This window comes from Puma concolor, chromosome A1, assembly GCF_028749965.1.
Source record: "Puma concolor isolate L17-30 chromosome A1, mPumCon1.1.hap2, whole genome shotgun sequence".
NCBI classification, from domain to species: domain Eukaryota; kingdom Metazoa; phylum Chordata; class Mammalia; order Carnivora; family Felidae; genus Puma; species Puma concolor.
The window spans coordinates 82,249,613-82,264,588 of NC_141667.1; the positions used below are offsets into that span (position 1 = coordinate 82,249,613).

Below are 14,976 nucleotides of genomic sequence, written 5' to 3' on the forward strand. Positions count from 1 at the left end.
AAGATAAGACTATTTTATATCAAGTCTGTAAAATCTGAGCCTACACTTTCATATTCTTTTTAGATATTTTTAGATTTCAGCACATTGTTTTTGGCATAACTGTTGAGCCTCTGAAAATTATTACTCTTCCCATAAATATACAGTTTTTAAGTACTGATTAATACTGAAGTCTATTTATAATACTCCAAAGAGGCTTTTTCTCAATTGGAATGTTTCTACAAGCTGATAATTACTAAATATAATTCTATTTATGGAAAGTATAGTCAACTTTCCAAGAACAGAATAGAAAAGAACATTCATGTAAAGAGTTTTGCTTTTTTAATTAAATGAAGCAAATAATCAGTCTTTAAATCCTCGAACCTATAAACTGTCCATTTTCATGACAACAGTGAATCCAATGATTTACTTCTTTGTACATAGTGCTCTACACATGGCATGTACAGAATTTTTAATAGATTTTACAGATACTTTTAAGGAGTTTGAAATTTCTCAGAATACACCCTTAACTTATGTGTATGCTTATCCGTAGTCTGGAAGAATGCAAAATGAAGGAAGAATTGTCAACTGGAAGTTGATTTTTCATGGGACCTCTTCTCAGCCAGAACACATGAAACAGCCTCGTGTGTACACATCCTACAACACCGTTCAGAATGACAGAAGAGGGGTGGAGAAGATGGTGGATCCGGGGGAGGTCTGTGTGGCTCTGTTCTCTTGAGCATTCTTGGCACATCTTTCTTTGAACTGTAGTAGACAATGTAGTGAGTAGAGCTGTATCTAATTTTCAGACAGAGAGAAAGTCAAACGTGAGTGGGGAGAAAAGGGAGTGAGAGTGCCAAACTGTTTGCCATTAAATAAAACCCTCATATTATTTAAGTTTATTCTTTTGTCCAGAATTTAGAGATTAAAGTTGATGAATTCAAAGGTATGAAATTCTCTAACATGAGAATTTATAACATATCAACTTACATGTATCAAAATGTATGACATATCAAATTGTAAAGAGAGCTATCTTTTAAAAAATTAAAAAAATTAAAGCTTATTTATTTTTGATAGAGAGAGAGAGAGAGAGAAGTCATTGAGTGAGTGAGTATGAACAGGGGAGGGGCAGAGATAGAGGGAGACACAGAATCCAAAGCAGGATCCAGGCTCTGAGCTGTCAGCACAAAGCCCAACGCAGGGCTGGAACCCACGAACTGCAAGATCATGATTTGAGCCAATGTTGGACACTTAACTGAATGAGCCACCTAGGCACCCCTAAAAAAAGAGCTATCTTTATGCATGATCACATATGCCTAATGTCTGTATCACACATACTTTTCAAGTATTTTTTTACATTGTCTCATTTAACCAATAATCCCTGTAACCTAGAGAAGACAGACATTTAGCATGTCCATTTTCCAGAAAGAAAACCAAGGCTCAAGTGACCAAATCCTGTAGGCTTCTCTTTACTAATTCCTTAACTGTCACTTTTTTGGCAGCTCTAAGGGAAGCCACTGAATCCCAGTCTCAATTTCTCTGAGAAAATTTCATACGATAGCTAGTCAGTCATTCCTGTTCCTACTGAGACTCAGCCTACTGAGGCTGCTGGCTTCTCTCTTATCAGACAGTGGGCAGACACCACATTTTGTTTATCTCTTAATCCCCCAGCATCTAGCACAGTGCCTCAGATGTAGTAGGTAGGTAATCAGAATTTCCAGAATGACCTTTCATGAAGTCTGGCTCAGTGATGGGTATTTTGGGAGATATAAAGATGTACTTATTTAAGAAACTTATAAACTAGTTGTATGAAGTCCTCAGCTCAGATTCTGGTTCCATTTACATTCTGCAAAGCAGCTTACCCCCGCCCCCTGGGGGCCCCCACCCCAGAGGCCTTTTCTTCACAGTCCCAGAGGCAAGTTGACTTTATGGGTATTTCTCCCTCCAAGATTCCTTAAGGGGTATGAATCAGACCCTACAGTTGTTAAAAAGTTGAGTTACTTCCACATTGGTTGACAAAGCTGCTTCTCTGATATCTCCAGTTCCACCCCATGTGGCTTATCACCCTGGTCTGTCCCAAGACCCCTTTATAAAACTCGGGCTGAGGGGCACATGGGTGACTCAGTTTGTTAACTGAGTTTGTTAACAAACTGAGCCACCCATCCAACTCTTGCTTTCCACTCAGGTCATGATCCAAGGTTCGTAGGATAGAGCCCTGCGTTGGACTCTGTGCTAACACCTTGGAACCTGCTTGGGATTCTCTCACTCCCTCTCTCTCTGTAACCACCCCCCTCAAAATAAAAAAAAAAATAAAAAATGAAATAAAATGAAATGAAATAAAACAGAACAAAACAAAACAAACTCAGTGGCTAAAAGGGTAGCTGATGACAGAACAAGGGGCCTACAGGAAACTTCATTCACATGAAACATTGCTGGTGTCTTCTGTATGAGTTATTAAATATTTTAATACCAATTTCTTCCCAAAACATGGGCAGGGAGGAAAGGCAGTGGGAATGGTAAACTGTTTACTTTCCATAGGATGAAACTGTATTATTTAAAAAAAAATATTTTCTTTCATTAGAATTAAAATTAAAATTAAGGAATCTAAAATTATTAAATTCCCTAAAATGAATTCTACTATAGAAGGCTGACAAGTACAGCAGGCCAATAAGGTATGAATACATATACATGATCCCATTCAGTCTTCAGAACCACCAGAAATGAAAGACTCTTGTTCTCATTTTACAAGTGAAGTTCAGGGAAATTAAACAGGTGCCAGGAGAACATGAGTAAATGCAAAAATGAGAACTGAAGCCCAAGTTAGTATGTCTCTAAGCCTCATGCTGTCTCTGCTTCTCAAAGGGTTTCTTAAAAAGTGTGCAGTGGACATGTGTTGCAGCTGGCTTGCCACGTTCTAAATAATGAATCTTCTTCCTTTTGTCGGTGGCGTTCTATGTTTTAGGAGCAGCCCACACAAGAGAACCTGAAAAAGAACCCCCTCATGTCAAAGAGCCCTAGTGGCGACAGTACAGGGGACAGGAGGAATGAGCTGGCAGAGGCAGCCCCATCCGAGGCGATGCTGAGACTCCTTCAAAGTGCTTTCAACAAAAACTCACCCCCAAAGCAATCACCAAAGAAGCCTCCAAGTGCAAAGCTCAACATCCCTTATGAAACTTTCTATGAAGCCCTGGAAAAGTTGAACAAGCCTTCCCAGCTTAAAGAGTCCGAGGACAGTCTATATAACGACTATGTTGATGTTTTCTATAACACGAAACCTTATAAGCACAGAGATGACCGGCTGTTGCAAGCTCTGGTGGACATTCTGAGGGAAGAAAATTAAAATAAGTGTGGAGTCCTGAGTTGGAAATATTCATGCTTCTTCCTTCCCCTTAGATTTTGCCTGTGTCTGAAGTGGTTGTTTTTGCCATTGGTTCTTATACTTATGATATCCTTTGTGGTACTTTTGCTTTTGCTCGCCCGACTGGGCGTTTGAAAGGGATGAGCTCAAGTAGAAAATCCAACTTTCTGAATTGATAATGACTCTTTCAAAACACATATTCCCTGCTTGCACAAGTGAGATGCTTTGTTCTTTCCGGAGCCACAGTTCATTTCATTTGTGGTCCTCATACCACATTAGAATGCCTCCTTGAGCCACGATTTCATTTCTCAAAAGAAATGCCATCGCCTGGGTAACATATTAATTTGAAGAAGTAAATCTGCAAAGAATGAGAGGGAAGAAAACTGTTCCTACAACTTGTCCCTTGTCTTTGCCACACGGTTCTTTGAACTGTGATGCCATAGATAGGTTTGGAAAGTTTCTAATGAAAGAGTTCCCTATTAGACCCATATCCTTGGCTTTTCTACCCCAAAGTACGACTCATTCAGGAAATGGCGATTTCGTCATTTGGGAGAGAAACTGAGTAATTTAGATCCAGAAACAATTCTCAGAATTTGTGTTATCTGGTTTGAGCAGTTTTAGAACATTTTTCTTTGTTTGGTGTGCTACGCAGAGGCCTCTGTGGACCTAAAGGTGACTAGGACTTAAGGTGTGTGCTCTGGCCTTTCCCTATTTCCCCTTATATTTTCATTACCTATCTCCTTCCTCGGCCACAATCTGAATACTGAGAGAAGTAATTATACTACTTAGAATAAACTTACGCTCAGGATTTGGCAAATCCCTTGTCATATTTTTTCACAATAATCACAGAAAACCACTCATAACACCAGGAACCAATGTAAATAGGAAAATATTTATAATGGGGAGAGCCAAAGGTAGGTTTTGTTTGTTTTTAAATTGTATTCATTAGAACAGGTTTTTCTGGATCCTTAAAACTGAGTGTTCATTCCTTGCCACTAAAGGCTCTTCCCCAGTCTTACAGCTGACAGTATCCAAAATCTTACCAAATTGCTTCCAATATTCAGCTCAAGAGGCCACAAGCTGGCAGTCCATGGGCCACATTTGTCCCTCAGGTAGATTTCCTTTGGCACATCAAATGATTTAAACATATGAGTGGTTATTAAAAATATGAAATTTCACATAAAGCTTGATTCTCAGACGCATTTCCCTTCCTGGCAACAGTTGGCTAGAGCTGAACAGCAGCTGCCCAGATAGATTTGAGTACCAGGTCCCTGAGGTGCCCTGCTCCATGTGGCTTAAAGTGGCTACCCTACTGGTCAACACCCAAAAAGCATTTGATTTTTCCCACTGCTGCACTAAACAAACTTACATAAAGTATAAATGCATTAAGGAAAAAAAAAATCCTCTACTTCTTCCAGGTAGGATCTGTGTGATAATCAATCATAATGAGAACTTGCCATGATCTAGTTAATTTATAGGTGAGGGGAAATGATATTTTAGACCCCTGAAAGCACCTCTGAAATCCAGTTTGACATATTCATTTAATCTCACCTTCCCTGGATTCTCATTTACACTAACTCATTAATGGACAACCTCTGGATTCCCATTCTCTATGTGCTCACAAAAGCTCCAGTCACCTACGATGCAGGCATTCTCCCACTGAGTCTGCTGTTTATAATTCTTTCTTAAAGTTTGAACTTCACAATGTCACACATGAACTGGACCAGGAGGTTAACTACATTGAACTAGACTGGGAAGAGAACACTAGAGTCTGTCACTTGCTATGGTTTGAAGTGTAGTGAATAAGACGATGTTTCACCTCCTCGTCTACAGTTTGCAGTTGTGCAGAATAAAAGTATGTGCAGAGCAATCACCATGATGCTTCAAGTATGTTCTCCTAAAAGAACTCCAGGATCACGCTATCCTTGGAAGTTTCACATGTTGTTCAATATAGACTATTGGACAGACTTTGAAAATTGAAGTAGATCAAAAAGTATTAAAGCCAAAAAGGACCAACAAGTTATTAGATAAGTTTTCAACTAAAAAACAAAGCTAAGGCCCAGAGAGGCCAATACATAGTCATAAACAAAACCGCATCCTTTCCCCTTTCCTACTCTCATGCTAATTGTATTAAGCTTTTTTTTTTTTTTTTAATCCTTCTAATAATGTATTTTCCTGGTTGAAACCCCCAACCCACTCATTGGATTGTAGCCAAAGGTTCACTCTAGAGAAGCTTTAATATTTAAATAAAGTCATGTTTGAATGTTTCCAACCTGGAATATATTGTTCAGACATAGAATATTTTTGTCAGTCTTTCTTAGTGCCTGTGGATTTTTGTGAAAACGTAAAACAGGAAACTTATATAATATTTCCCTCAGAATTTTAAACTATATTTTCTTTACAGGTATTTATAATATACCAATGCTTTTATCAGAATTTTAAAAAGCATAATAAATTATATTAAAGAACCAAAACTTTCCTGAGAATAAGAAAGTTTCATCCAATAAAATATTTTTGAAAGGCATGTTCCTCTGTCAGTGAAAATAAATGTATAATATGTATGTGTTATGATATTAAAAGTGACATTTGTCTAATAGCCTAATACAATGTGTTTAACATGCGTGGTCTTAGCATTTTTAAGGGAACTCCCAAATTATACACTTGTATTAACCAGAATATGTAAAATATGCTTATATATCTGAAGAATAAATGGTTTCTCACTAAGTTAAAAAGGAAAAAAAGCTCATGTTTCCAACAAAAACAAAATCTCCTTCTCTATGTTTCTAAAATGAACTATAAAAAAGAAAAATTGAAGATGTACATTAAGAAGATAATTCCTTTTAGAAAAAAAAAGCTAATTCCTTTTGAGACAAATGGACTTTCTCAAAGTCAATTTAAGAATTTACTTCAACAGGTATGTTTCATTTTCCTTCATAGCTCAGTTTCTTACTATTTTTTCATTAAAAAAATTTTTTTAACACTTATTCATTTTTGAGATACAGAGAGAGACAGAGCACGAGCATGGGAGGGGCAGAGAGGGTCACAGAATCCGAAGCAGGCTCCAGTCTCTGAGCTGTCAGCACAGAGCCCGTCGCAGGCTCAAACCCACGAGCAGTGAGATCATGACCTGAGCCGAAGTCAGACACCCAACCGACTGAGCCACCCAGGTACCTCTCTTACTTGTTTTGACAACATTCCAAGTTATTTGACTGAGTCTTCACTGAAGTGTTGAGGAAAAAAAGCAAAGCACAAACCAAAGGGACTTACTATGTGTGAGAGAAAGGACTTCAACACTTCATCAAAAATGACTTTTTTATAGGCCAGATACAGTAGCTCCACATTAACCACCCCCGCTCCGCCAGAGGCCACTTATCAGAAGTTCCCAACTTCCAAGTTTAATCTCCCATCTTCAGGCCCACATTCCTCTCTTGCTTCAAACCTCCATCCCTGGAATGGCCACCCAGCCACTTCAGAATCTGTCTTCTTTCCAGGAGGTGGTTTTCCCCCAGACTCCATTCCTTTCTTCTGAGTTACAAATATTAATTCAAAATAAAATAATTTTTCCAGAATTCCAGAAGAACTGTTCTAACTGGCTTTTGTCCTCAAAGTCCAGCAATCTTTAAAGTCTACCCACCAGGAGGGCTGAAGATAGCTCTCTGGTTACTTTTGAATGCTCATTTGGTAACTATTAGATTAGCCATGTATAGGCTACAAATCCAAATCCAAATACACAGTGAGATAAACATTAATTCTTAAATACAATTTCAATCCCTAAGAAAGAAGAGTAATGTTTTCCTAACTGCCTCATAATTTTGTAAGGCTACAGTACTAATACACATGATGATGATGACGACGACAGTTTTTGGTCCAGCATTCTCAAGGCATGTGGAGGGAAGCAGAAATCACTTTCCTGGTTTCTATGCCAAACTTCTGCCATCTGTGTTGCTCCATCCTCTTGCCCCTGTGGGCCAAGGGTAGTTTCTTGGGCCATCTATGTTAAGCTTGACCCTGTGATTTGTTTTGGCCAGTGGACATGATACAAGCAAAGACCTTCAGCGTGCTTATACAATTTGGCCTGGCTTTTGCTTTTCGGTCATCTAGTGCAATGAGAAGAGTGTGCCCCAGGGAACTACTGCCTCTTCAACCTGTTTCCAAAACAAATATATATGGAGCAGATCTACATTCTGGATCCAAATCGAACCAACTCACAGCATGAAACAGAGCTGACCAGATGAGGACTACCTAAAGAAGCTGAACTGTTACCATGGCAGTTAGGAGAATGAGAATAAATATTTGTAAGCAATTGAGTCCTGAGTAAGTTTGTTATGCAGCCTTACGTGCAACAAAACTGACTAATACAATAAAAATTCCATTTATTCATTCCGCTATCAATACCATCCCTTTCAAATTGTGCCTTCTTGAGCCTAGAGCACAAAAAAAATAAATAAATAAATAAAAAGGCAGTATCAAATCATACACCACTTAATGCTGATTCCATAGCTGAAAAAGGCCTTGCCCAAGCTTTGAAAGTTTCATTTTTAAAGGTAAGTCTCAGCTTAGTTCCTCCTGAAATCAGAGCTGAGATCATGAATGACTTTTGTACAGGTAATTTATTTTTCAGGTAATAGTGGAGAGCAGAAGTGACTCACACATACTTGAGAGTAGCATGGAATAATACTGATCAGCTCAGGGCTTCCCAAAGACTAGAACTGATGTTTCAGCTGATAATGGCATTGACAGAAGATAATTCAGAACAGACACGTAGGCTCCCCTTACTCCCCCATCCCTACCCAATCCAGTGCCTCAATACTTAATATTATCTTCTCTCCAAAGTTAGATGCAACCCTAGGACAAGAGAAGAAAACTTGATTGGCTTACATCAAGTTCACACTATTTATTAGAAAGGGAACTCTTAATAGAACACAGTTCTGTTACAAAAAAAAAAAAAAAAGAAGTAATTTTTGCTCACCTGAGTTTTGGCTTGCAATCTGTATTTATACAAACAGTTTATATTGCCTGTCCATTGCTACACATAGATATTATGAAAGCATTACTCTATCCTCAATGTAGGACAAGGAAGTGACTATAATTTTTGTGTCTACCATTCTTAAGGCATGTAGAGAGAAGCAGAAATCACTTTCCTGGTTTCTATGCCCAACTTCTACAATGTGTGTTATTTCCACACATTATTTCCACAATGTGTGTTATTTCTGGAACTCCACAAAGCACTTTTACTCTCCTCTATACCCACATACCCACCACTTCCACCTAAGCCCATATTGTAAGTATCTTCGTGAATATTTACCTGGGGAGGGGGACATAAGTTCAGAAGGAGTTCTTATTCATGGAAGAAGGCAGGGGAAACATTCCCAGATTTGTTCCTGCAGCGTGGTCATGATTGTTCCCTTCCACCTTTGGTTCCTTTATCACTGTCCCTAGGAGTCCCAGTGACTAAACATCTAGAGTTCTAAACATCTAGATGATGTTTAGAAGTGAGCAAAATAACCTCTAGGCTTTGCCTTAAATCCTTTATAGTTACTTCTTGTATCATCATTTCTCCTTGTCCGGATACCACCAGGACCCAGCCCAAAATTTGTACTTAGAGAGGGTCTAGTGCTCTCCCTATTTCATGCACAATTTTCAGTTTACAGCAATGAGTGTCACTTGGATGTTCCACAGTAGTGTGCCAGTTTGTTTGGAAGTTTATTTTGGAATGCTTCTTGGATAGTACAATTTTTGAGCTGAAATTTTTAAGAGGGACTTGCAGTGAAAGAGAAATTCATGGGCTTTTTCAAGTTCTCATGTCAGAGGGAACCAGAATGAAGAAAACCCACATGTAAGACGTTATCTTTTACCACAGAGTTCTCACAGGTGGGTCAAGCTCATTTTGTTTATCTGAACATTCACTCCCTGGCTCCAGTCATTCTGTATCTACTAAACATGCATGAATGGCCCCAAATATGCTGCCACTTTGTTATGATGTGATTTGCACTTACACAAAGCAAAAAGCCATAAGCCTTAAGCTTATCAATTAGTTGCCGTAAATGATGTTGTTCTAATCATTAAAGGGCAAAAAAAAAAAAGTCTGACAATGTAACAACACAAAGTGGCTAGGGGTGTGGGCTCTGCAGTCAGCCACAAGTCAAGCTGAATCCTGGTTCTACCATCTCCTACGTGTGTGCCTTTGAGCAGGTTATTTCACATCTTTAGGCCTTATTTCCTCATCTATAACAAGTCTACCACATACAGGCTTGGTATTAGGATTAAGTAAAACACTGCAGATAATTTAGTGCAGTTGCTGTACTAGTAAATGTTCAATAAATGTTCATTTTTATTATTAGTGACACTACTGCTCTTATTAGTATTGTGGTGTCATGAAAAGAAAATGGACTTTAGAGCCAAATAGATTCAAATTTGTAGCTCTTATCTATAAATTCAATAAAGAAGACAATATTAGAATCCATGAAAAAGAGAGGAATACCATAAATTGTCACTGGTCAAGATGGTGTTGCCTGGGGAATTGCCATTCCAATGTGAACTTTCTGCTCCTAACGTCACAATGAAAACCATTTAATTGTAGTCAATGTAGACCAGACTGCAATGACAAGGGAGTTCTCAAAGTGACAGCTGAGACTAAAAGAGTAGTCATGAGGGGCCACAGAAAGCCAGAAGTGACAAGAGAAAGGAGGTATCAGGAAAAGGAAATCATTTGTTTAATTTTGTCTTATGCCCAATCTTCTTTTGTGTATCAGTTGGAGTACTAGTTTTCGAATATAAAAATTTAAAAATCATTGAGAAGTACTGATATTGACAAAAATAAAAATCAATGAGTCCTTAACTATATTCACAGTACAGTGAGTACGTTTTCTAACTGCACTCTCTTGGAATTATAAAACAAATAGAAGATAAATAATTGTCCTTATTTTGTAGAGAGAAAGTTGAGGCAGTGAGAGGTGATGTAGTTTGTTCAAGATCACACAGATACTAAGGGGTGGAGTTGAAATTTTAATCTAGCAGTTATTCCAGAATCCAGGTTATATACCTAATGTTAGCAAGATGAAAAGGTGACTTAACATTTTAAAAGATATTTATAGTATGAAAACCAAATGAGTACTGTGTATCTTATACTACTGACTTTTCTCTACTATTTGAAATGAGAAATAGCTTTTATTATTACTACATTATTACTACAATATATTAAATACATATATCCTATGTTTTCAGAGGGATGAGTTAATTCATGAGAATAGGATATATTATTTCTAAAGTTTGCATTATTCTGCAAGTGAAATATTTTTACCTGAATCTCTTGAAACTGAGATTCAGAGAGGTTATGTCACCTGCCCAAAGTCACACAACTAGGCCAGGATTTTAAAACTGATCGGTCTGACCCTGTATTTTCACTATGCCAAACTGTTTCACTTTTTAACTTTAAATCTAAATTGTTTAAAAAATATATTTTTTTAAGTTGATGCCTTAAAAGGCAATCTCATGCTTCCAGAAACAACTAGATAGATTTTATATTGCTTCTTTCCTTCAAATTTTGGAAACTCTAATAAATTTAAAAGTGATAGAAGGAGTTGTCCTTGTCAGTCATCACTCTGTGACCCATCTTGAAATAAACCAAAACTCTTCTTAGGGGAGCAATAGGCCAGCTCGACAGCTCAGACATCCTTTGAATAAAAAAATCAACCTCATATGAATTTGTACAGACCCAGAGCTGCCAAACCATATTGAAAATTGGGACATTACATTCTGGGCACAAAGTCTGAGTTTCTACTATGTTGAACCATTTTATTTCTCTTCCCATTCCTTGGTCTTTCTGTGCTGATTCCAATTTGCCCTTTTTTTCCCCAAAATATGTTCTTTAACATATTGATCAGTGGGGTATGCATGTGTGTATGTGTGAGTGTGTGTATTGAAAAAGGATTCCCTAGTCACATACATTTGTAAAACACTGACTTAAAAATTTATATTTTCATATTTCTTCATTGTATTTTCCAGACGTCCTTTTAGTATACTAGTATGAATTGTGACTGTCCAAGATGTGGATGAATTTCTCCAAACAGAATCTTTTTTTCTGGGGAGGCATTATTTTCCTGCTGTCTCCAGTTAATCATTTCCCAACTTGATTCTGGGTTTTATCAGAAGTTAGGCTTATGTTCACCTCGTGCCTGATCTTTTCTGAAAGCTTACAGCTCATGCCTTCTCCTCCCTCAGTGCAAAGTGCTGCAGTGCCAGTCAGCTGACAGAAAACAGGTGCCAACTGTTGGCAAAGAAATGAGTCAAAATCTATCAACCAATACAGGAGGATAGCTGGAACCCATCTTTTTGAGGGAAGACTACTGAGATGTGGGGAAAAAGAGGGAATCTACCAGTCACTCGTGTCCATACTAGATAGAGTGGCCACTGTCCCAATTAAGCTCAGTTTATCTCTGTGTCTCAGCATAAATTAGTATTTCAAAATATCTTTTTGGACAATAGTTACAACATGTTAGTAGTTCATACATATGGCTTTCCTTCTTGACTTGCAGATGATAATGAATTTACCTAAATTGTTTTCTTGCTACCACAGAGAGTCTCTGAATTAGAAAGTAGTTATCTATTTTTGTACCTAATTTCCTACATTTGAGAGTGAGTGCTGGGGAAGATTCTAGAAGAAGTATTGCTCCTTTTTAAAAAGAGATGCAAAGAAGGAAGTCTCTCTTCTTCATCCAGACCTCATTGTCCTGGATCTAACCAGATATCCAGACACCTTCCCTTATGTAGTAAATCGATTTCTGGAGGAGCTCCCTAGTTCCATAAGCTTCAGGTCTCATAACACCTGGATCTGCCTCCTCTTCATCTTCCTAATCTAAGTCACCAAATATATAAACTCTAGTTTTAATCTACCCACTTGTCTCCATCACCAATGTCACTATCCTGGTCCACACTACCATCTTCTTTCAACAAAGTTCTCACTTTCATACTGTGATGTTTCTAAACTGTGTCCTATCACATCACTCTCTTCTTTAAAAACCACTGTACTCAGGAAAAGACCAAAATTAGCCTGGCTTGAAAGCCCTAGAAGTTTTAGCTCTAACCTGCCTCTGTAGCTTCATGCCATTTTGCTGCCTAATTCACTCTTTGGCTTTTTTCTTTTACTGCAATGTCCCAAATGAGTCTTGGGGACAAACTATTCTGCAAGAAATGCTCTTTCTCCATACCTTTTCTAGTTAATTCTTTTCTATTTCCCATTCAGAGCTCAATTTACAAATCCCTTTACTGGGGAAGCCTTCCTGACCAGTGTGCCAGATTAAGTCAGAACCTCTGCCAAATGCTCCCATATAGCATTCATCACAAGGGTGATCACATATCTAATTGTTTAGGGTCTGTCCCTGTGGATGGAATGTGATTTCCACTGACATCTCTCATGTTAACTGTTATATCCTCAAATATTAAAATAATGTCTTAAAGAAGAGGTGGATACTCAGTCAATACTTAGGCAATGTTATATTGAGCATTTGGTGTATCTACAGGGCAATGTTATGCTTTGAAAATGAGAAACTCGGGAGCCAGATTCACGCTTCCCAAACAGCATGGATAGCTAGTGTTAGCGTTCCCTTCCTAGAGATGCAGCATAGGTACTGGCTCCAAGGTGAGCCAAGCCGAGGTGATTTCAATTCTGATTCTGTGACTTACTACCTGGGTGATACTGAATGACTCTTCCTTTCCAAGTCTCAGTTTATTCATCTATAAAATGGTGAGAGCAATTACACTTACTTCATAAGGTTAGTTGTTTGCTCATTGGCACATATTTATTAAACATCTACTGTATGTCAAGTGCTCTGACAGAGACCAGAAATAGAATAATCTGCTACATGGACATAGCCTCCCCCCTCATGGACATTGTTTTTATCCATCTCTGTATCCGAAGACCTAGCACAATGCCTGGTATATAATAGTTTAATATGAGTTTGTTGAATTCTCTAATTGAGTTTATTTTCCCATCCATTTAATGTATATTTGAAATGAAATTGCCAAGGAGTAAAAGTAGAGAACAGTCAAGCTGATATTCATGGAGGACTCAATGGGTGGCAGGCAGAATGCCAAGCATGGCTCATGTGTTGTTTCACTTAATCTTCATTCAGTGATGTAGATCCACTTATCCTCATTTTACAGAGAGGGAAGTGGAGTACAAACAGCTGAAGTCACTTGATCAAGGTCAAGTAAATGGTGAAGATGCATCCAAGTACATACAGGTAACTTCACTATATTGATTGCATCCTTAAGTTATATGAAACTCTAGGTGAGAATCCAAAGTCCCAGGGAGAGAAGAAATGGGAATAGAAATTTAAAGCTCACAAAGGGAAACACTGACATCAGAAAAGCAGCAGGAAAATATCTTTCTTTTCTTTCTCTGGCTATTTTCATCCAGCTGCTTAGTTATCAAGATCTTGTATAACCTTTTCCCTCTTCTGTTTTTAAGTTTTACATTAAGTAATAATATACTTAACTATGTTAGACTATATTGTTTTAACCAACTTTACATAATAGGATTCAGTGCTTCAACTGATAACATAAGAATTCTGCAATTCTAAGTATTTTAATAAGGAAATGCACTTAAAACCAAATTATAGTCAGCTGATCACTTCCCAAACTGATTTCAAAGTACCCTGATGAAAAAACATACTATAAGGTAGACAAAGAAACCAGTCAGATGTCAGATGTATTAAATACAAGGAAGCCAGACAGATGATGAGTATGTGAGATTTGAAAAGCAAGCATGTAACATGGCAAAGCAAACAGCCTCCCTAGGAGACCAAGGGCTGCAGTCAATGTCACATGTCAGCAGCCAAATCCAGCAGTCATCTGGGCACATGAACCAAGTATTAAACAGGCTTTTCAAGTTTTGGTTTTCTTTTAGACTTCTCTTAATTATTTATTTGACTATCATTGGTCATTACGCCCAATTTTACATTCAAATCAGAAGGTCATCCTAATCTATTGCTGAATTTATATCTTGCTTGGTATAGCCTCATGGTATTCACATGCAAAATTCCCCAGGAATAATTTATTAGGGTAGCAGTTTTTAAGGTTTTTTGAAATCAAGTCCCCTTTACATTCAATACTATTAAGGGTCCCACAGAATTTTTGTTGACGTGGGTTATACCTATTGGAAAAATTAAAATGGAAAAAATCTATTTATTAATTCCAAAATTATAATAACAAGCCCATTGAATATTAATGCAAATAACATTTACATAACATATTTTTATGAAAATAAATATTTTCAAAACAAAAAGTTACAACAATGGCATTGTTTTATATTTTTTCAAATCTCTTTAATGTCTGGCTTCATAAAAGAAAGTTTGATTGTGTTATCTACTTCAGCATTCAACCTACTACAAAATTATGTTTTCGTTGAAGTTTATTAAGAAAATGTAACCTCACATAGACATAACTGGAAAAGGAAGGAGTATAGTTGTAGATATTCTTGTTTGATACTACACCAAGACTCAACAAGTAGCTTCTTAAAATGTAGATATAATAAAGACTCTAAAATCCTATCAAGCTTTTTGCACTCTCTTAAACTAAAATCTGATGGTCTATCCTGAACTTTGAATAGAAGTTTTGCCCATGCATAATTTTATAACACTGTT

General features: G+C 37.5%; 1 protein-coding gene across 1 annotated transcript in view; it reads left to right on the forward strand.

The window, feature by feature from the left end:
* Positions 1-5,954, forward strand: part of PCSK1 (proprotein convertase subtilisin/kexin type 1) — a 43,874-nt gene extending 37,920 nt beyond the window's left edge. The window contains exons 13-14 of the mRNA XM_025923656.2: positions 530-691; positions 2,939-5,954. Of these exons, the coding sequence (XP_025779441.1) occupies positions 530-691; positions 2,939-3,316 (540 nt within the window). The 3' untranslated portion in view covers positions 3,317-5,954. The remainder of the gene's footprint in view (positions 1-529; positions 692-2,938) is intronic.
* Positions 5,955-14,976: the final 9,022 nt, after the last annotated feature.